The sequence below is a fragment of the Acinonyx jubatus genome, chromosome A1, assembly GCF_027475565.1.
Source record: "Acinonyx jubatus isolate Ajub_Pintada_27869175 chromosome A1, VMU_Ajub_asm_v1.0, whole genome shotgun sequence".
Lineage (NCBI taxonomy): Eukaryota > Metazoa > Chordata > Mammalia > Carnivora > Felidae > Acinonyx > Acinonyx jubatus.
Window position 1 is genome coordinate 86,752,855 of NC_069380.1, and position 20,746 is coordinate 86,773,600.

Genomic DNA, 20,746 nt, shown 5'->3' on the forward strand with positions numbered 1-20,746 from the left:
ACAATGGCACAGCCCCTGTAGAGCATGGCCATTCCTCCAAGAGTTAGCCACAGAATTGCCATATGACCACGTGATTCCACTCCTAGGTATGTGTCCAAGAGAACTGAACACATATGTCACAAAACACAATTACTTGTACACAGATGTGTGCAACAGCATTACTTATAAGACCCAAGACAACTGATGGATAAACACCACCTGATGAATGGATAAGCAGTCCACATACAAGGGAGTATTGTTCAACCTGAAAAACAGATGAGGTACTGATGTATTTTACAACACACATGGATCTCTGGGACATGTTCAGTGACAGGAACCAGACACAAAAGGCCACGTATCATATGATTCCATTTATATGAAATGTCCAGAACAGGCAAACCCACAGAGACAGAAAGTAGCTTAGTGGTCTCCAGGGGCCAGGGAAGGCAGAGTGGGGATTGACAGTGAATGGACACAGAGTTTCTTTCTGGGATGACAGAAATGTTCTGGTGTGGGAAATAAGCATAAGAATTCCCTGAGCTTGGGGGCGCCTGGGTGACTCAGTTAGGTGTCAACTTCAGCTCAGGTCATGATCTCGCAGTTCTAGAGTTTGAGCCCCACCTTGGGCTCTGTACTGACAGCTCAGAGCCTAGAGCCTGCTTTGGATTCTCTCTCCCTCTCTCTCTCTCTCTCTCAATCTCTCTCTGCCCCTCCCCCACTTGCACTGTGTCTCTCAAAAATAAGTAAATGTTAAAAAAATAAAAATAATAATTCCCTGAGCTTGCACTAATGAGTTAACAAGGCTTAGGATGGAAAGCTGCCTCGACAGGATGAAAGTGTCCGAGACCAGTTAGAGGCGGAAAGCCACTACAGGGTAGAAGCACCTGATGTTAGGTAGAGAAAAGGTGCTTTGTTAGCCTTGAGGCACCCTGCTCCAGCAACCTTACACTTTGGAGATAGGAGCTGCTTGGCTGTATCACCCACAGAGAAACACTGTCCATCTGGTGTATCATTGTACTTTAATCTCAACTTTTTTTTTCAATATATGAAATTTATTGTCAAATTGGTTTCCATACAACACCCAGTGCCCATCCCAAAAGGTGCCCTCCTCAATACCCATCACCCATCCTCCCCTCCCTCCCACCCCCCATCAACCCTCAGTTTGTTCTCAGTTTTTAAGAGTCTCTTATGCTTTGGCTCTCTCCCACTCTAACCTCTTTTGTTCTTTTCCTTCCCCTCCTCCATGGGTTTCTGTTAAGTTTCTCAGGATCCACATAAGAGTGAAAACATATGGTATCTGTCTTTCTCTGTATGGCTTATTTCACTTAGCATCACACTCTCCAGTTCTATCCACGTTGCTACAAAGGGCCATATTTCGTTCTTTCTCATTGCCATGTAGTACTCCATTGTGTATATAAACCACAATTTCTTTATCCATTCATCAGTTGGTGGACATTTAGGCTCTTTCCATAATTTGGCTATTGTTGAGAGTGCTGCTATAAACATTGGGGTACAAGTGCCCCTATGCATCAGTACTCCTGTATCCCTTGGTTAAATTCCTAGCAGTGCTATTGCTGGGTCATAGGGTAGGTCTATTTTTAATTGTCTGAGGAACCTCCACATGAAAAGATGCTCAACGTCACTCCTTATCAGGGAAATACAAATCAAAACCACACTCAGATTTAATCTCAACTTCTAATGCCACTCGCCCCCCGAACCCTTTGCTTTTTACACACACAAGTTATTGGTCCCTAGCTTATTGGTTTCTTCAGCAAGTTCACCATATATGTAAAACCTTGAGAGCTCAATCAATACAGAGACGAAACCCCTGTTTGGGGCTCTTGTCTCCTCCCAGACATTAGCCTCTCTCATATGCAATTCTGCATCTGCTCTCTTGCTGGACACGAGAGAACTTCAGATTCAAAGTCTGCAACACTCTGGCACTGGATGGTCATGCTGGTCGCACAACATTATGAATATACTACAATCCACTGAATTGCACATTTTTAAACAACTTCGATGGTGTGTAAATATCTAAACATTTTAAATCCCAAGAGAAAAGGCAAATTTTTGCACAGAGAAACAAAGGTAAGAATGGCATCCTATTTCTCAGGTGTAAACAATGCAAGTTAGTAAACAGTGGAAGAGCACCTTTAAAGAATGAAAAAGAGAAAAAAAAAAAAAACGTCCTAACAAAAATATCTTCCAGAACCAAAATAGAAATAGACGTTTCTTTCAGGCATACAAAAGCTGAGAGAACTCTAGCATACCCAGACTACAAAAAAGATGCAGAAAGATGTCCCTCAGGCAGAAAGAAAGTGAGAGCAGATGGAAATCCAGATCTACACAGCAGAATGAAATATCTCCTACTGGGTAAACACACAATCTGGTCTCATTCGAGGTAACTGACTTACTGCTGTGTGCAGTTGTGCTGATGATACTGACTCCACATTTGGCCCTACATCTTGTTAGTGTTGCTTGATGACCTCTCCTGGGCCCCTGTGTTCCCGGCCCCTTGGAAACTCATATACAGGTCTTAGAAGTGCCCACCAAAACTGGGATGGGGGAGGTTTGCTTTGGCCTCCCGTGAATCTGTTAGAGATAATCTAGTTTTTCTCAGACCTTATATACCCTTCAGTCTCCAGCAACCGAGGTCGCTTGTGTCATAACTACAGAAGGTGACACTGACACATCCCTTTTCCTTGCCAAGCAGTGTTCTCTACAATGGCTGTACCACTATGTAACCATCGCCCACTGAAGGACAGCTGGGCTGTGACCAGTTACTGGCTGTTGAGAATAAGGTTGCTAAGAGCCTTTGGGTACAAGTTTTATTATGAATTTGGGATTTCATTTCTCTGGGATAAACACCAAAAACAGCAACTGTTGCATTACATGTTAGCTATGCGGTTGGTTTTGTAACTGACTGCCACCCTCTTTTCCAGATGGAGTGTACCATGTTACATTCCTGCCAGCAATGCATAATCAATCCTGTTTCTCTGCCTCCTCGTCAGCACTGGGTGTTGTCTCTATTTTTTATCTTAGCCATCCTGCTAAGTGTAGAGTGAAATCTCGCTGGGGTTTTGATCAGCATTTCCCTGGTGGCTAATGATGGTGAATATCTTCCATGTTATTTGCCTTCAGGGTGTCCTCTGGTGTGAAACATCTGGACATGTCTTTTGCTTCTGTTCTAACTGGATTTTTAATTTCTTTTTTTTTATTGTTTACTGTTGACCATTCTTTATATACACAGTAAAACTGTGGATTGTGAACAACTTGTTCTGCGAGCATTCCACAAGATGAGCAAACATTTCTAATAAATTTTAACTTGATAAACTGAGCGATGTGTTGCAATATGAGTAGTACGTGACACTGAATGTCACATGATTACAACTGAGCCAATGGTTCTTCTCTCTCTCTTTCTCTCTTTCTCTCTCACTGCAGGATTGTGGGTGATTGTCTTCTATGCTCAGATGCTCATGCTCAGTCTCAGGCCATGGCATTTCACAGAAATCAGTGGTTTTTCAAAACATTGGAAGGTGCCCACAACTGGCACTTGTGCTTTTTTTTTTTTTTTTTTTTTTTTTTGTCACTTTCAATCACCTATGGACAGCCCTTTGCTTTTCCATACAAGAGTGAGCTTAGGTAGGAATGCTTAGCTTCATTCTAGGTCAGGCTGCCTGCAGATATAGATCATTTCCTCTGCCGCCTTACTGACAGTTACATTCAATACGTGACAAGAGTTTATTAATACTGTAGTGAGGTCAACATCTGTGTGAGTGTATAAAATGGCCCCCATGCAGAAGGTTCCATGGAACCAATAGATAGCAGTGATTCCATTAGTGATAGTGAAGCTTGCCCTACACAATAATCCTCCTCTCCCTTGTCTCCCTTACACCAGCCACAAACATTTTCAGGGTAAGTACATGTTAATTTTTCTTTATATTTTGTATTTTCTTGATTATTTTGCATTATATTACAGTATTGTAATCATTTTTATATGAGTATTTGGGGGCTGTGGAGCAAGTCATCTGAGTTTCTATTGTTTCTTATGGGGAAATTTGCTTTGATATATGAGCACTTTGGATTACAAACATGCTTCCGGAATGAATTATGCTCACAAACCCAAGTTTTCCTGCACATATATTTCATGCTTTCCTTATTTTTATTGGTTTCAGAGGTAGAATTTATTGTATATATTTTTAGATAAAGTCCTTTACTAGATATGTGTTTGCAGATACCTTCTCCCATCCTGTACTCTGACAACCCTCTGCACGGGGTCTTTCTCAGAGCAAACATTCATAACCTTTACCAATTTTCCCTTTTATGGGTGTGCTTAGTATCAAATCTAAGGAGTGTTCTCCTGGATCCTAAATATTTTTCCCTATTTTTTTTCCTGAAACCTTCATAGTTTTGTATTTAACATTTACATATATAGTCCATTTTGAGCTAATTTTTGTAGAAAGCCAAGGTCTAATTCTTTGCCTATAAATGTCCCAATGACTCCAACACTACTTGAGATTCTATCCTTGAATCTGAAATTCTATCCTGCCTCCACTTAATTGCCCTTGCACTTCTGTCAACAATCAAATGGATGTACTTGTCCTGAGGCCCACCAGGAGTCTCGGCATTAGAATACAACATGCCTCCTGGTCCCTTATCACTCAGGAAACTTCCAGGGATTTAAGAACTGTGTGCTAGGAACCCGGAACAAGACCAAGTACATATTTCTTGTTGTGCCATAGCTAACCGCCCAAGTGTGCCAGACACCTCCAAACTGTCCCAGGCCCCTCCCCAGCCTAGGCACCTCCCAAGGAGATAAGGTCTCTGCCCCCACCCCAGCCACAAGATATGAGGCTCCACATCCTGTCCGACCTGAAACCAGTGCTCTCTGGGGGCTGCCACACTCACGGTCCACACGGAGCTCTGCCTTGGTGGACGACACACCCATGCTGTTCTCAGCCATGCAGCGGTAGACACCCATGTCTGCAGGCACCACTGCAGTGATGATGAGCTGGTGGCCGCCCTGTTGGTCCTCACTGATCATGTAGTGGTCATCCTCCTCCAGCATCCTGCCGTCCTTGAACCAGCACACGGTGGGCACCGGCTGGCCTGTCACCACACAGTCGAAGCTCACGGGGTACCCGTCCTGCACCTCCTGATTCTGCAGCTCAGTCAGGAACACTGGGGCTGGGAGGGTCAGGCAGGGTATGCAATGAGCTGGCCCCAGGGTCTCCACCAGTCAGCCCAGCTGCCAGCAGCTCAACATGCATCCAGTTCACGGCACCCATTCACGTGGGAGTGCTTGCAGACCCCGGGGCTAAACACAATTCTGCGTCTGCCAGCTTCACCCCTGTTCTCTAGGAGGATCCTCTCCTTGCCAGCCTGCATCTCAAGCCACTGAGAAGCCAGAGGGATAGTGGGCAGGAAACAGGTAGGAGGGGCAGGTAAAGAGAGACAGAAGTCGTGTGGGCTGCAAGCATGAGAATGGCCCATAATTGCACAGGGGAGGTTTCTAGACATGAGGCCATGGGGGTTATATACCTTCTTTACTCCTAGGGAAACACAAGGGAATGGTGGAGTAGCTTTAAAAGTAATTTTAGTTGCTGGAGCAGAAGATGGGGGCCGTGGAATGCCACCTTTTATACTGGTTTTACCCCAAACCCTCACGGAGCAAACACAAACTCTGGAAAGTCCATATTTCTATACCCACTTCATAGACAACACTGAGGCTCAGAGTAGCTAGCACGTAACAGAGCTGGACTTAAACCGAGCTCTAACCCCAAATTCAGGGCTCCTCCAGCTCAGGCAGCTGCATCCGCAGTGGCCCCAAGCTGGAGCCCAGCCAGCTCCCTGAGTCTTCAGCTGACCCAGGTCACACCGGCCCTGCCCCCCCACCTCCCGGCCCTGCCCCTCCCCCTCCCGGCCCTGCTCCACCCTCCCTTCCAGGCCCCCCCCTCGCCCTCCCTTCCGGGCCCCGCCCCACCTTCCCTTCCAGGCCCCGCCCCATCCCCATTCTAGGCTCCACCCTTTACCGCCCCACCGCTCCTCATCCCAGGCCCCTCCCCCTTCCAGGCCCCGCCCCCTCTTTTCCCTGCCCCGCCCTCCCTTTCCAGCCCCGCTCCTCCTCTTCCAGGCCCCGCCCCCTCCCTTCATGTCCTCCCCCTCCAGGCCCTGACCCCGCCTCTCCCCCTTGTCGCCCCTCGCCCTTCCTGGTCCCGCCCCTCCCCTTCCCGCCCTTCCCCTCCAGACCCTGCCCCCACCCCTCCTCCCTTGTCGCCCCTCCCCCTTCCGGCCCCGCCACAGACAGCGCGCAGACTCACCGGCGTCTGTGGTCAGCGGCCGGGGCACCACCTCCTGAGCTGCTGCGGGGGCAGGAGCCACCTTGCTGATGCGCATCTCCACCCCCCGGGGACCCTGCTCTGACAGGCTGATGTCCACGCCGATGCCCATGGTGCCAGACATTTCCCGGAAGCAGGTGGCCGCACGGTGGGCCTCGGCAAGCGCCTCAAAGCGAATGTAGACAAAGTGCTCTTCTTCGCGGTACGTCCGCCAGTCCCCTGGCTCCTCCGGCTCCGCCGGGCCCTCGTCTGCGCTCAGGAAGAGCTCTTCGTCCGACACTTCGGCCGGGCCCTTGGTGCGGAACAGGCGGTGCAGCCGCCGGGCTGCTCGGCGGAAGGCGTCATCCAGCTCGCCCCCCGAGGAGCTCTCCGCCTCGCTCTCAGTCCCGCTGACTACCACACAGGCGCTGTGGGCCACGTGGCCGAACTTGCTGCTCACCTGGCAGGTGTAGCGGCCAGCGTCTGCACGGCCCAGGCCCGTCACCAGCAGACAGCAAGTTCCGTCCCCAAGCTGGTCGATGTGGTGGTGCCGGCCGTCAGTCAGCTCCACGCCGTCCTTCAGCCAGCGAGCCCGCACATCCGCCTTGCTGGACACCACACACTCCAGACGCAGGACATCCCCCACCTGTGCCTCAGTGTCTCCAAACGTGCGGGAGAACACGGGTCCTTCCTGCTGCTTCATCTCTTTGCGGACCTTGTAGCCTTTGAAGGCAGCCTGGATCTTCACCGCTGCCTTGTCCATGGACGGGTCACCCAGGTCTTCAGCCCTCAGGCTTTCCGGGGGTGGGTGAACTGCAGGTGGCTGTTCCTGATGCTTCGGTGGCTTCCCAACTGCAGGGATCCCAAGCTGTGTGCACAGGTAAGCCAGGGAAACTGAGGCCCGTGACAGAGAAAGGACAGTGCAGGGACATACAGGAAGCTGGAAGCAAAGCTCATGTTTCACTTCACCATGCTGCTCTGCCTTCTGCCTGCCTGAAATTGCATAACTTTCACAGAGGCTGGATGCCTTATGACTCCTATTGCCACCGAGAGGCAAGCCCACCCTCCCTGAAATCATTTCTAATGGTTACCTGGACGGGGACTGACAGGTTGTGAGGAACACCACAGAGAGACCAGTTTAGCTCTTAACAGCCAGGTGGATGGTGGGTGGGAGGATGCATGGGTGGTGGGAGATGGGTGGGTGGATGGTGGATGGATGGGTGGGTGGGTGGGGGATGGTGGATGGATGGGTGGGTAAGTGGTGGATGGATGGGTGGGTAAGTGGTGGATGGATGGATGGATGGATGGTGAATGGGGGATGGGTGGGTGAGGGATAGTGGATGGAGGGATGGGTGGGTGGGGGATGTTGGATGGAGGGATGGGTGGGTGGGTGAATGGTGGATGGGTGGATGGATGGATGGATGGGTGGTGGATGGGTGGGTAAATGGTGGATGGATGGATGGGTGGGTGGGGATGGTGGATGGAGGGATGGGTGGTGGATGGGTGAATGGTGGATGGATGGATGGATGGGTGGTGGATGGGTGGATGGATGGTGAATGATGGATGGGTGGGTGGATGGATGGATGGGTGGGGGGGGGATGGTGGATGGGTGGGTGAATGGTAGAAGGATGGATGGTGAGTGGTGGATCGATGGATGCATAGATGGGTGGGTTGGTAGTAGATGGATGGATGCATGGACAGAGAATGGATGGCAGATGGGTGGTGAGTGGATAGGTGGTTGTATAAATGGATGTTAGATGGACAGATGTATGGATAATGGAGAAATGGGTGGGCATATGGCTGATGAAGATCTGAGACATCCAGGCCTCTCTTCGAAGGCCACACTGGACACTCACCTTGCCAGCCAGTGGTGAGGTGCTGGGCTTCCCAGCCTTCTTGAGGTAGGTAACCAGGGAGGGAGTGCCTGCCCGGGATTCGTCGTCAGAGCTGGTGTGCGAGAGGTCGGCCTCGCCAGTGCGTGCCAGCTCGTCTGCTGTGGAGTAGTCCTCAGAGAGGTCTGGGGCTGCTTCTTCTACCTCCTGCCGCGGGCGTGGTGAACGACCATCCTCCTCGGGCAGCTCACTGATGGAGTCCAGCGTGGGTTCACGGCTCATGCGACGCTTCCGGGCCAGGGCCTCCCACAGCAGGTGCAGGTCACCCTCCTGGGCTGCCTCGGGGGGCAGGCTGGGCTGTGCAGGGGCCTCGTCCTCAGATCCCGTGGTCAGCACCACTAAGAAGGACAGGAGACTGATCAGCAGAGTCGGGACAGACCCTTGACCCCAGGCTGGCCATGGCGGCTGTGTGGTTCCCCTCAGTAGGCCTCTGGCACCTCCCTGGGCCACCAGGGTTTTCTGGAGGTCCAGTCTTTATGAAGTTTCAGAGGCTCTGAACTGCCCTCTCAGCCTCAGCTTCCCCTGCTGAAGCCAGACTTCACCCTACCTTGGGCACCTGCACAGGAGGAGTGAGCCCAGGGGAGCACGGGGCCAGGATCAGTGCAGATGCAGTGGGACAAATAGTGTGAGGGGGTTCAGAGCACAGGGGAAGGTGATCAGAGTGGGGAGGCTCATAACGGGGGGTTCAGAGCACAGGGGAAGGTGGTCAGAGTGGGAAGGCTCATAGTGGGGGGCTCAGAGCACAGGGGAAGGTGGTCAGAGTGGGGAGGCTTATAGTGGGGGCTTCAGAGCACAGGGGAGATGTGGTCAGAGTGGGGAGGCTTATAGTGGGGGTTTCAGAGCACAGGGGAGAGGTGGTCAGAGTGGGGAGGCTCATAGTGGGGGGCTCAGAGCATAGGGGAGAGGCCATCAGAGTAGGGAGGCTCATAGTGGGGGTTCAGAGCACAGGGGAATGTGGTCAGAGTGGGGACGCTCATAGTGGGAGGACTCAGAGCACAAGAGGTCCCTGTGCATGAGGAGGAGGCTCAGAAGGCAGGGTCCGAGAGCTTAGGGGACCAGCAGTGGGTACCAAGGGATGTGTTGGCCAGGACGTGCTCAGGGAGCAGTGTGGCTTGAGGTACCAGCTCTATGATTTGTGACAAGAGACTCAGCCACACGGGTCTGTGCATCTCCCCACCAGACCTCAGTCTTCTTTGGTGTGAGAGGGGCTCCCCAAGAGGATCAAGGAGCTGATGAAGAGGAGGGACTGGCTTACCCCCACCCGCCCCGCCCCACCCCACCCCACCCCCACCCCCCACCCCCGCCTTAGCTGGGTCCCAAGGACACACCCTGGAAGGAGGCAGCTGCAGAGGAGGCCAGGTCTCCGGTGAGGCCACAGCGGTACTCCCCCTGGTCCTCCGCTGAGAAGCCCCGGATCACCAGCGTCCGCCGCTGACCCTGGCAGAGAACCTGGAAGCGCCCGCTGGGTTGGATGACCTCCGCCCCCTTCAGCCACACCACCTCGCCCGCCTCGGCCACCTCACACTCCAGACACACGTCCTCGCCGGCAGCCACCTGCCGGCTCTCGGCAGCGGGAGGTGTGGGAGCTGTGTGCACAGGAACCGGGGCCACAGGCACGGGGACTGAAGACACGGGGGCGGGGACCGCAGGCACGGGGTCGCTGGCCGCAGGCACTGGCTCCAGGGGCTCTGCCAGAAACAAAGCCACTTCAGAAAGGACGCACTGGGGCTCTCCAGCCTGGGGAGGTCTGGAGCGCTCCAGGCGGGACTACCACCACCCACCTTAGGAAGGCCAACCACTCACCGAGCTTCACTGTCTGCGGCAGGTGCACGGGCTCCCCAGCCCCCGCTGGGCCCACTGCTGCCACGCGGAAGCGGTAGGTCTCCCCGGGGGCCAGGCCATCCACCACGCACTCAGGCCCAGGCACCAGCTCATGGCACAGCCGCCATTCGCCTGTGGCCGCCGCCTTCATCTCCACCCTATAGCCGCAGAGACCGCCGCCACCGTCGCTTGCAGGCGCCACCCAGGACAGCGTTACCGAACGGCCGCTGCGTGCCACCACCTCTGCGTCCTCTGGAGGGTCTGGGAGGCCTGCGGGGACGGAGCTGGTCAGTGGAGGCTCCCGGTCCGCGCCCGCGGGTGCCCAGCCCTGCCTGCCTGGTTTCTGATCCTGGGGTGAGAAGTGGGCGCTGGCCCGTGAGCCCCTGTACTTGATGGCCCCGACCGTCTGAGAGCGCAAAGGTCGTGCACTTCAGAGCCAGGGAGACAGTGTACCCTGAGCCTACCTGGATGGAAGCCTCTGGGGCTGGAACAGCAGAACCCTGGTCGCAACCTGCCTGCCCGCAGGCGGCCCAAACCACCCACCTAGCACGGTGAGCCGCGCGGAGGCCACAGCGTCGCGGGCGGCGAAGGTGACCTCGCCAGCGTGCTGTGGCTGGGCACTGCGCAGCTGCAGGGTGTGGTGGCTGCCGTCGGCAGTGACCGTCCAGTTGCGGTCGTCCGGCTGCACGGCGGCCCCGTTGATGTACCACGTCGCCTCGCCCACCGGCACCGCCTCACTGAGCGTGCAGCTGAAGCGGACCTGCCCACCGGCTCGCACGGCCGCGTCCTGCGGGGACTCCAGTACCTCCAGGCGCCAGCCTGCGGGGGCCGGGGTATGCGGTGAGCGCGCTGGCCTGGAGGCAGGTCTGGGAAACCTCCCGGCCACCGGGTCCCGCCAGCCCCGCCCCCCTGCTCCTGGCAGAGAAGGAGGCCCGGCATCTGGCAGGAGGGGTCTCAAAAGACCGACGCCCCCCCCCTCCACCGCCAACGTCCTCAGCCCCCAGCCCTGTACCTCCACAGCGGAGGATGCGGTGGGAGGGGTCTCAGAGACCCCACACACCTGGTGAGCGGCAGCCGGTGGGAGGGGTCTCCAGATACACGCCCCCCCCCCCCCCGCGAGGCCTCAGCCCCGCCCCGCACCCCTAACCTCTGACTGTGAGGAACGCGGACGTCACCACGTCCCCTGCCAGGAAGGTCACCCGGCAGCTGTCCTGCAGCCGCAGGTTTTTGAGCAGCAGCAGGTGCCGCAGGCCGTTCTCGAAGTAGACCACCTCCGCGTTCTCGGAGGTTCGCACAGGCTCATCGTCCAGCAACCAGGTGTGGGCAGCCACCTCGGGGCGGGACAGCTGGCACTCGAACAGCGCCTCGCCGCCTTCGAGTGCGTCCACGTTCTCCAGGCCGCGCACCACTGTGTTCTTGGCTGCGGGGAAGGCGGCGGCTCAGGGTGCGCTGGGGCCTCCTCTGCCCCAGGGCCCCCTGCAGAATTATGTGGAAGAGCCCACCCCCATTAGAAGGGCTTAAGGGCTGACCAGCATGTGGCCCAGTGGAGGGCAGTGCACGGTGTCCACATGGGGCCACCACGGGGGCCTCTTGAGGCCCTGCCCACTCCCATACCATCACTACGCTGGTAGCTTGCCTTGGCTGGTGGCCAGGGAGGGGGTGCTTCTCCACACCAGACAGGTGAGAAGCCTCACAGGTATTCCCAAAGCTGCCCAGCCCACAGCCAGGCTCAAACCCTGCCCCCAGCAAGAGTTATATGCCCCTGCCCAGGTTGCAGCGTGGGACTCTGAAAATGGCCCCCTTTCTTCCCAATCCTCAGCCAGCGCTATCAGACATGCTGGGCTGCTCCCCTCACTCACAGGGACCAGAGAGACCCCTGCCCTACTTCCCCACCCCTCTCCAGCTCTCTCGTTCGCACAGTACACCAGACTTAATAAGTGGATGTGTGTTTGATGTGTTAAGCCATGAGCTCAGGACTGGGCTTGCCTGGCCCCAACAGCAGCCCAGGCTTACCACCTGCCACGGCCCATTCCCATGATACACCACCTGTACAGCAAGTGATGCCAGTGGGAAGTCTGAGCAACTTCCTGGAGGAGGAAGAATCTCAGGCTGGTCATGACTGAGCTGGGCAGGGCACATGTGAGGCAGGAAAGGAGAACCAGGTGACCCAGGGCTGGTCTGGATGCTGGGTGTGACCTTGACCCACATGACTTTAGGAAGCCGCTACAGAGCCTGACCTGGGCAATGGGGAATGGGGCAACCACAGCCCCAACTGCTCTCTGGGATACATACCCAACTAGAACCTATTCACAGCCCTAGTGCTCAATCCCAGCTTATCCACAGAGTACACATGCCCTGCAGGTAGGGGCATCTGCTCTGGACACGAAGCCCCCAGGGAGTGAATGGGGCAGGGCATCTCAGAGCAGACGCCCCCCCAGGACCCACCCATGTCTCTCTTCTGGCCACCGTCCCACTCCCGGGCTCCTCATACCACAGACCAGACTTCCCCACATCCCAGCTCCTTTCCTGCCCACATCAGAATCAACAGCACCAATGGGGGTTAGACATCCCAGATGTCAAAGCAGCAGTGAGCCCCTGCCCTTTCTGCTTCTCTGGGCTCCACTGTACCCTACCCATCCCAGATGGTCTCATGCCTCAGCTGCACCCCCGCCTCCCTCAGGTCTAGGCTCAAAGGGCAGCCCCTCCCCATAGCTGGCACGTCTAACTTCAGCTCCCAGAGGGACAGCCCCCTGGAGGGAGGGATTGCTGTCTATTCCGAGCTGTGCCTCCTGGGACCAGAAAAAGGTGCTTTAAAAACGTCACTGTTTACAGAACCAGGACCTGCTTGTCCTGGCTTGGATGGCCCTCTCACTAATGCCTCCAGATCACTCCTCACTGGGCAGTGTTCCGACCTTCCCAACCAGGAACTGGCAGCGGCCAAATGATGTCCCTCCCCTGGGGGCTGCAGTCAACTGCCCCCCCCACCCCTGGTCCCCCACACGGTATCCTTGCTGTGTGCAGACAGGGACACAGGGCTCCAGTGCCCCACCTAAGATCAGGGACTCAGGGCATGCAGCCCAGTACCCCCCTCCTGTCCCATCAGGCAGCTCCAGGAGGAGCAGAGGCCTGCCTGTTGGGGCCCTGTCTTTCCAGCACGGCCACATAATGCTGACTGTCACACCCGCCTCTGCACCAGGAAGGATGGCCCCAACCACGCTGGAGCCGTGCAAGGCCTCACCTTGCACCTGCAGCAGGGCCACCACACGGGTGCCCGCAGCCTCACAAGAATAGATGCCACTGTCGCAGGGCAAGGCCGGCCTGAACAACAGCCTGGCCACGGTCCAGTCCTGCTCTATGATGACACGGCGCCCGTCAGCGCACACCTCCTGCTCGTCCATCTTCCACGTGGCCTGCACAGGCCTCGAGTACTGGCAGAGGAGCTCGGCTGGGCCGCCCTCCTCCACGGCCAGGTCCTGCATGGCACTGACCACCTCCACCGTGGGATCTGTCGGCCGACACCCCGGTCATGTGTCAGCTGGTGCAGCGTGGCTGCACCCCACCCACCCTCTGCTCTCAGCAGCTCAGCAGCAAGCAAGCGGTGTTGGGCGGGGGTGGGGGGCTGCGGCAGGAGGAGAACCCATCGCGGCAGCCCAGGGCCCTCCTCATGGGGGAAGCTGTGCCCTCCCTGGGGTAGATGGCACTGGAGGCTTGGCCTCTGTCGGGGCTGGGCCCTTCCTGAACCTTCTGCCTCCCTCCCCAGCCCTGGCCCAGGGCATGCTTTGCCTCAGCAGGGGCACAACACCCCTGCTCAGGGTCTATGAACTCTGCTGGGCCCATGGCACCCCCAGGGGCCTCGCCAACCTTGGGGTCCCTGTCCCATCTCAGCCTGCTGAAATCCTACTCAACAACTGATCTGCCCCTTGGACATGGGTGAATGTCTGCACTTATTCCACAGAAGCACCGAGTGAAGCCTTGTTGGCCAGCCATCCTGGAGGACCGGACACCCCACTGTCATCCTCCCCAAAGATGGATCTTTCCCAGATGGTCACGGGACCCCAACTGAGCCCACAGCAAGGGAAGCAGTGGCGAGCAGGGACAGAGCAGGCCAGGCCCAGGACCAGGAAGGGGGCTCTCACTCCCCAGCTGCCCTCTGGGTGAGCACCTGAGGGATAGACAGCCACAGAATGGTGACCAGGCAGGAAGCCAGGCCTGGCGCCCCACAGGGAGGTGGGCATGGGGTTGGCTTCACTTCTCCCCAGCCTGGCCTCCTCCTCCACAAATCAGGACAGCAGACCTCCCACCATGCCTGCCCACAGCACACACAGAGCAATGCCCAGCTCAAGTCCTGGGGCCAGCCCTGGACCCGGCACCCTGGGAGCCCGCAGCAAGCGTTCAGGGTCAGCAGGTACAGAAGCGTCAGCTCAGGGCAGGGTCCCATTGGCCAATACCTTTGACCAACAACTTGGCCGTGGAAACCAGGGGCCCTGCACGGTAGGTGACGGTGCCTGAGTCAGCAACCCCCAGGCCCGAGAGTGTGAGGGAGTGGAAGGTCCCATCACGCACGGAGATAGCACTCTGGGGACCATCCTGCAGCAGGGTGCCATCCAGCCACCAGCGGGCCTCCGGCCCCCCCGCACGGGACACCTCACAGGAGAATGTGGCCACCTCCCCCGCAAAGACGTCCACGTTCTGCAAGCCACGTACCAGGCGTGGTACTGCCTCTGTGCAAGAGGGCAAAAGGAGGGGGTCTAGGCACCCTGGGTCTGTGGAGCCAACTGGGGTCTGCAGAGGCTGCCTTGGGGCTGAGACAAGAGGTCCACCCAGGCCAGCTGACCCACCTTGCTTGCAGAATGAGACACAGAAACCACCCACAGCAAGCCCATGGGAGGGCAGCTTAGCCCCCTGTACCCAACACCCTCATTGGGACATGTCCTGTTTCACCACAGGAGACTGGTCACCTGCATCCACGCCCTTTTCAGGAGGCAGAGCAGACAAGCCCTAAGGCTCCAATCCTTGGGGGGTGGGTGTGGGGTGGGAAGAAGTCATGGGGCCCCTGCTCTCATAAAGTGCGGGATCTCCCTTGGGAAGTAAGACTGCCATCCCTGGGCGTTTGGAAGTAGATGTTTCTCCTGTCCCCAGAGGTCCATTTACCCAGACGTGCCCCAAGGTCCTTCCAGCCCTCAGATTCTGGGGCCCTAATGTTGCATGGCAACTGACCCTTGCCCTGTCACACAGTGGGGCTTGAACCCAGGGGCTTCCCAGATGCAGACGATGCCTGCTGTGTACCCCTGTACCCACCATGGCTGGGCCCTCCTGCAGAAGACCCCCCATACCCTTCCCAGGGTACACCATTGATATTCCAGCCCCCACCTTCCCTCCTATCCTCTCCCAAAAGTGCACACCTGACCATGTCCCCACCCTACTGCATCATCTCCCCATTCTCGTCTCCCAACAGAGCTCCCAAGCTTGTCCATATACCACCTACCAGGACACCCATTTGTACCCCACCCCCATGCTCATGGCCCTCCCATAAGACCATGGCCAGGTATCTTTACATCATTCAGCACACTTCAACTGGGGACCCAGGCCAAGAGGGGCCAAGGCACAGCCCTCAGTGGGACCTGTAAGGCTCAATCCACTCCCACTCTGCCCCCTCACAGACACCCACTCTTAAGAACACACAGGCCCTTCCTGGACCCACCTGGATCACAACACCCAGGATACTTCCCCTCTCCCATCACTCAGCTGGAGGGCACTGCACTCTGGTGCCTTTCTCAGCCCCACAGTTCACAGAGCTGACTGCATCTGTCCACCCTCTCAAGATCTGGGCTGGTGGGGCACCTGAGACTCAGGACACACTCCATCTCTATGTCTAACTCTACCAGCAGACTGGGGACTCCCTGATGCACAGCTTCAGGCCCTCTCCAGGTAGAGGCATGTAGGGTAGATTGATGCCGGGTGGATGGATGGATGTCCATGGATGGATGGTGGGTGAACAGATGGATGGTAAGTGAACAGATGGATGATAGGTGGTAGATGGATGAGTGGATGGATAATGGATGAACAGATGGACAGTAAATGAACAGACGGATGGTGGACAGATAGATGAGCAGTAGATAGATGGATGAATGAAGGATGGTTGGATGAATGGTGGATGCATAAATGTTGGGTGGGTCGATGAGCAGATAAACGGATGATAAATGGACAAAAAGACAGGTGGTGAATGTGTAATGGATGAATGTGTAGACGAATGATAGATGGTGGATGGATGAATCATGGATGAATAGATGGTAGATAGATGAGCAAATATGTAAGTGGATGGTGATTGGACAGATGGATGGGTGGTGGATGGAAGAGTAGATGGACAACAGATGGATAGATGGATGGTAAATGAAAGCATGGATGGATGGATGGATGGATGGATGGATGGATGGATGGATAGTAGGTGGGTGAATGGTAGATGAATGGATAAGCATATAGGTAAACAGATGATACATGGACAAAAACATGGGTGGTGAATGTGTAGTGGATGGACATGTAGATGAATGATGGATGGTGGATGCATGGGGCCAGCTTGACAACCAGGAGTAAGACAGCACAGGAGAAGCTCTCAGGGTCAGGCACTCAGAGAGATGACCAGCTCTGGGGACAAAGTATAACCCAAGTTGAAGGTCTTTAGTTCCTCCCTACATGCCTGGGACCTTGTATGCTGTTGTATAAAACCACATGTGTCACTTGGAAACCTGTGGATGTGCAGGCATGTATCAATGTAGACATGATTATCTACATGGCACACACAGGCGTGTGCCACAAGAGTAGACATTCACAGGGGAGAAATCCCAAAGGCCCAGGCCCACATCTCCCTCCTGTGGACAGCACTAATCCAATACTGGGATCCCCCACACACTATCCTTCTGGTGTGTGACTTTAGCCATCAAGGTGTGGACGGTCACCATCCCAAGGTAAGATCACCTCTGGAAGGCATGGGCTTCTGGCCACACCACTGCCAACAGCTCCCCAACTAAGGAAATACAGACATCCGCAAGCAAGGGGCTGGTTAGGAGAGGGGGCTGCCCACCTGTGACCTTCAGCTGGGCTTCTGAGCTACATGAGCCCACTTGGAAGCTGATGGTTCCCGCATCTTCCAGGGTCACCTGAAGGAGAGAGGGGGTCTATTCCATCTCTGCAGGCCTCCAGCCAGGTCCGAATGGAGTGGGAACCTCCCCTCCACTCCCCAGAGAGCACCATGGCTGGCCCCCAACCAGGTCTGAATGGAGTGGGAGCTTCCCCCCCCCCACTCCCCAGGGAGCACTATGGCTGGCCCCCAAACAGGTCCGAATGGAGTGGGAGCCTTCCCCCCCACTCCCCAGAAAGCACCATGGCTGGCCCCCAACCAGGTCCGAATGGAGTGGGAACCTCCCCCCGGCCATTACCCACAGAGCACCCCAGCTGGCTCCCAGCCAGGTCTTAATGGAGTGGGAGCGTTCCTCCCCACTCCCCAGGGAGCACCGTGGCTGGCTCCCAGCCAGGTCTGAATGGAGTAGGAGCCTTCTCCCCCAGTCCCCAGGGAGCAACCCGGCTGGCCCCCAGCCAGGTCTGAATGGAGTGGTAATCTATCCCCCCCCCACTCCCCAGGGAGCACCGTGGCTGGCCCCCAGCCAGGTCCGAATGGAGTGGGAGACTTCCCCCCACTCCCCAGGGAGCACCATGAATGGGGCAGGACCCAGAGAAGCCACCTTGTGCAGGGTGAGCAGATGCAGTGTGCCATGCTCCACGGTGATGTCATTCATCTCATTGGCCTGCAGAGGCACCCCTCCCAGGGCCCAGCGGGCCTCCTGGCCGCAGGCCCTGGATAGCTGGCACCGGAAGTGGGCGTCCTGGCCCTCACTGAGCTGTACATCCTGCAGGGGCTCCAGGATGCTCACATCAGGGACTGCACAGCGGACACAACAGTGTGGGCCTCAGCATCTGGGATGCCACTGCCCACTGTCAGGGGTGCCTCCCAGCATCCCATCCCACTTCCTGAACACAAGCATGTGGGGCACCCCTCCATCACACCTCCACTGTCCCCAAGTCACCCCTCACAGGGCCGCCTCCCCACCCGTCCCTCAGACCCGGGGGCAGGGACCCCGGAATTTGTCTCTGGCATACAGAGGGCTTGAGTTTGTGTGGCACCCGTTACCTCGGACAGTGAGCTGGGCAGAGGATGTGTGGGCGCCCACGTGGAAGGAGACGGTGCCCGCATCCTCAGGGGTCACGCCCTTCAGCCGCAGCGTGTGGGTGCGGCCACCCCGCACGGCCAGCTCTGTCACCTCGTTGTTCTGTAGTGGCAGGCCCTGGAGGTGCCACTCCACAGCCATGGCCCCAGCCCGTGACACCTCACAACTGAACTCCACCTCCCCGTCGACCTGCACCTCGGCATCCTCCAGCCCCCGCACAATGGTCACCTCGGGCTCTGGGGGGTGTAGGTGATGGGGTCCCTTTACCAGCCACACCAGTGCACCAGGCCCACCTCCCACTCCCCTCCTCCAGCAAGTCTTCTTGAACATCCTCCCACTCTGCCTCTATTTGCCATGCACAACTTTTGTCTCCATGACACTTAAGTCTGGGCACTCAGAAGAAGCAGAGGGGTTGTGCGGTCGGGGGCTGCCTCTGTCCACCCCCACCCTGTGGCCAACCCCAGCAGGGAGGCAAGCCCTTCAGGAAGTCCTAGGACATGCTGTCCCCCTGCATGCTGGGGCCACCCACACCAGAGTGAGCAGAAAGGAGAAGAGCCTGTAACTGCAAAGGCCTCAGAGCCACGTCCAGAGGGGCGCTTGGCCCTAGTGGGTGCCAGGCCAAGTGTTCCCCCGGGGCAGTGGGTGTGGCATGGATGGCTCACCTTTGACCATGACAGAAGCCATGGTTTTCTGACCACCGGCCATGCAGACGTACTCGCCCGTGTCCTTGGCCTCCAGCCCATGGATCAGCAGTTCGCACATGGTCCCCACACGCCGTATCTCATACTTGGGACTCACATGCAGCTCCACACCCTCCTTGAGCCACTGCACTGGGACTCTAGGCTCTGCCTCACTCAGCTGGCAGCGTAGCTGGGCCACACTGCCAGCCTCCTGCTCCATGCTCTGCAGCTCCATCTGGAATGTGGGCCTAGGGGCTGGGGGGCCAGGGAGGGGTGCTTAGGGCTGGTGAGCACAGTGCCCACTGCTCCCAGGGTGGGGGTGAGACCCCAGGGAGGGCAGGAGCCGCTGAGCAGCTCACCTCGGACAGAGAGGCTGGCCGTGCTCTGCGCATGGCCCGTGTCACAGGTATAGTGGCCAGCATCCTCCTGCTCAGTGTGGTGCACCCACAGCTCGGCAGCCCTTCCCTCCTGCACCATCTGGTACTTGGCACAAGGGAAGAGCTGCAGGGAGTCCTTGCGCCACTCCACACTAGCACCCTCTTGGCTCAGCTCACAGCGCAGGTGGGCAGTGGCACCTTCATCCACCTCCTGGGCCTGCAGCTCCTGGAGAAAGCGCACCGGTGCAGCTACAAGGAAGCAGGGCAGCGTGAGGGCAGGTGCAGGGGCAGCTATGGGAGTGCAGGGAGACCACAGGGGTGCAGCTATGGAAGTGCAGGGAGACCACAGGGGTGCAGCTATGGAAGCACAGGGAGACACCACAGGGGTGCAGTTATGGGAGTGCAGGGGGAGACCATGGGGGTGCAGTTATGGGAGTGCAGGGAGAGACACAGGGTGCAGTTATGGGAGTGCAGAGAGACCACGGGTACACCTATGGGGTGCAGGGGGACCATGAGGGTGCAGCTATGGGAGTGCAGGTGGAGACCATGGGGGTACAGCTAAGGGAGTGCAGGGAGAGACCACAGGAGTGCAGCTGTGGAGTGCAGGGAGACCACAGGGGCACAGCTGTGGGGATTAGGGAGAAAGTGAGGGCAAGACCCAGGGTTCCCACAAGGGTGCATGGGGGAACCACAGGGGTGTGGCTGCAGGGGGTAGGGGTAACCTCAGGGGCTCAGCTACCAGGGTAGGAATCATGGGGGCTGAGGCTCCTGCCAGGCCTGATATGTCTACAGGAGCTCCTATCCCCCAAGGGACTCCCAGGGAGGTGCTGCATCCCACAGGCCCAGCCCAAAGCACAAGGGACTTGCCCCTGGGACAGGTGTTGCCTTGGGGCCCACCTGTAACGGTGAGGGTAGCACTGGTGGCCTGGGGTCCACAGGCACAAGTGTACTCGCCCGCGTCCTCTCTGCGCAGGTCCCACAGCACGAGCTCCGCAGTGTAGCCCCGCTGCCGAGGCTCCCAGCGCCCATCAGCCTGCAGCTCCAGGCCACCCTTGCTCCAGACCACAGCAGCATTGGGCTGGGAAAGCTCACACCGCAGTGTGGCCGAGGCACCCTCCTCAGCCTGCACGCTCCTGAGTGGCTCTCTGAATACCACTTGTGGGGCTGCAGGGAAGCGGTGCAGAGGGGAGATACAGTCAGCCCAAGAGGGGAGAACCCACACCCAACTGGGCCCAATGAGGGCAGGAAAGCTGGACAGGTTGGGGTAAGGTGGGAGGGGGACACCAGATGGGGATTCTACCCCACCAGTAGGATGACCATGTGAGGCCACGAGGATGGGGGTCAGTGAGCAGACAAAAACGACTGGCAAAGTGAGTGGACACGGCACAGAGAAGGTAAGAGCCCAAGACACAGTGGTGATGCAGAGACATATACAAGGACAGGCATGCGTGCAGTCCACCT

At 57.1% G+C, this 20,746-nt stretch overlaps 1 protein-coding gene across 45 annotated transcripts in view; it reads right to left on the reverse strand.

Moving 5' to 3' along the window:
- OBSCN (obscurin, cytoskeletal calmodulin and titin-interacting RhoGEF) overlaps positions 1-20,746 on the reverse strand; it is a 158,777-nt gene that overhangs the window by 38,551 nt on the left and 99,480 nt on the right. For 38 of the 45 annotated variants that reach the window (XM_053218847.1, XM_053218742.1, XM_053218689.1 and 35 more), the window contains 15 exons: positions 20,171-20,449; positions 19,268-19,534; positions 18,891-19,163; positions 18,192-18,464; positions 17,746-17,942; positions 17,088-17,163; positions 14,458-14,730; positions 13,248-13,514; positions 11,157-11,429; positions 10,553-10,828; positions 9,992-10,279; positions 9,517-9,876; positions 8,153-8,526; positions 6,300-7,164; positions 4,888-5,166 (listed from right to left, as the gene is read on the reverse strand). In XM_053218847.1, coding sequence (XP_053074822.1) covers positions 4,888-5,166; positions 6,300-7,164; positions 8,153-8,526; positions 9,517-9,876; positions 9,992-10,279; positions 10,553-10,828; positions 11,157-11,429; positions 13,248-13,514; positions 14,458-14,730; positions 17,088-17,163; positions 17,746-17,942; positions 18,192-18,464; positions 18,891-19,163; positions 19,268-19,534; positions 20,171-20,449 — 4,620 coding nt within the window. The remainder of the gene's footprint in view (positions 1-4,887; positions 5,167-6,299; positions 7,165-8,152; positions 8,527-9,516; positions 9,877-9,991; positions 10,280-10,552; positions 10,829-11,156; positions 11,430-13,247; positions 13,515-14,457; positions 14,731-17,087; positions 17,164-17,745; positions 17,943-18,191; positions 18,465-18,890; positions 19,164-19,267; positions 19,535-20,170; positions 20,450-20,746) is intronic. The other 7 variants (XM_053218806.1, XM_053218814.1, XM_053218787.1 and 4 more) reach the window with 4 other exon arrangements.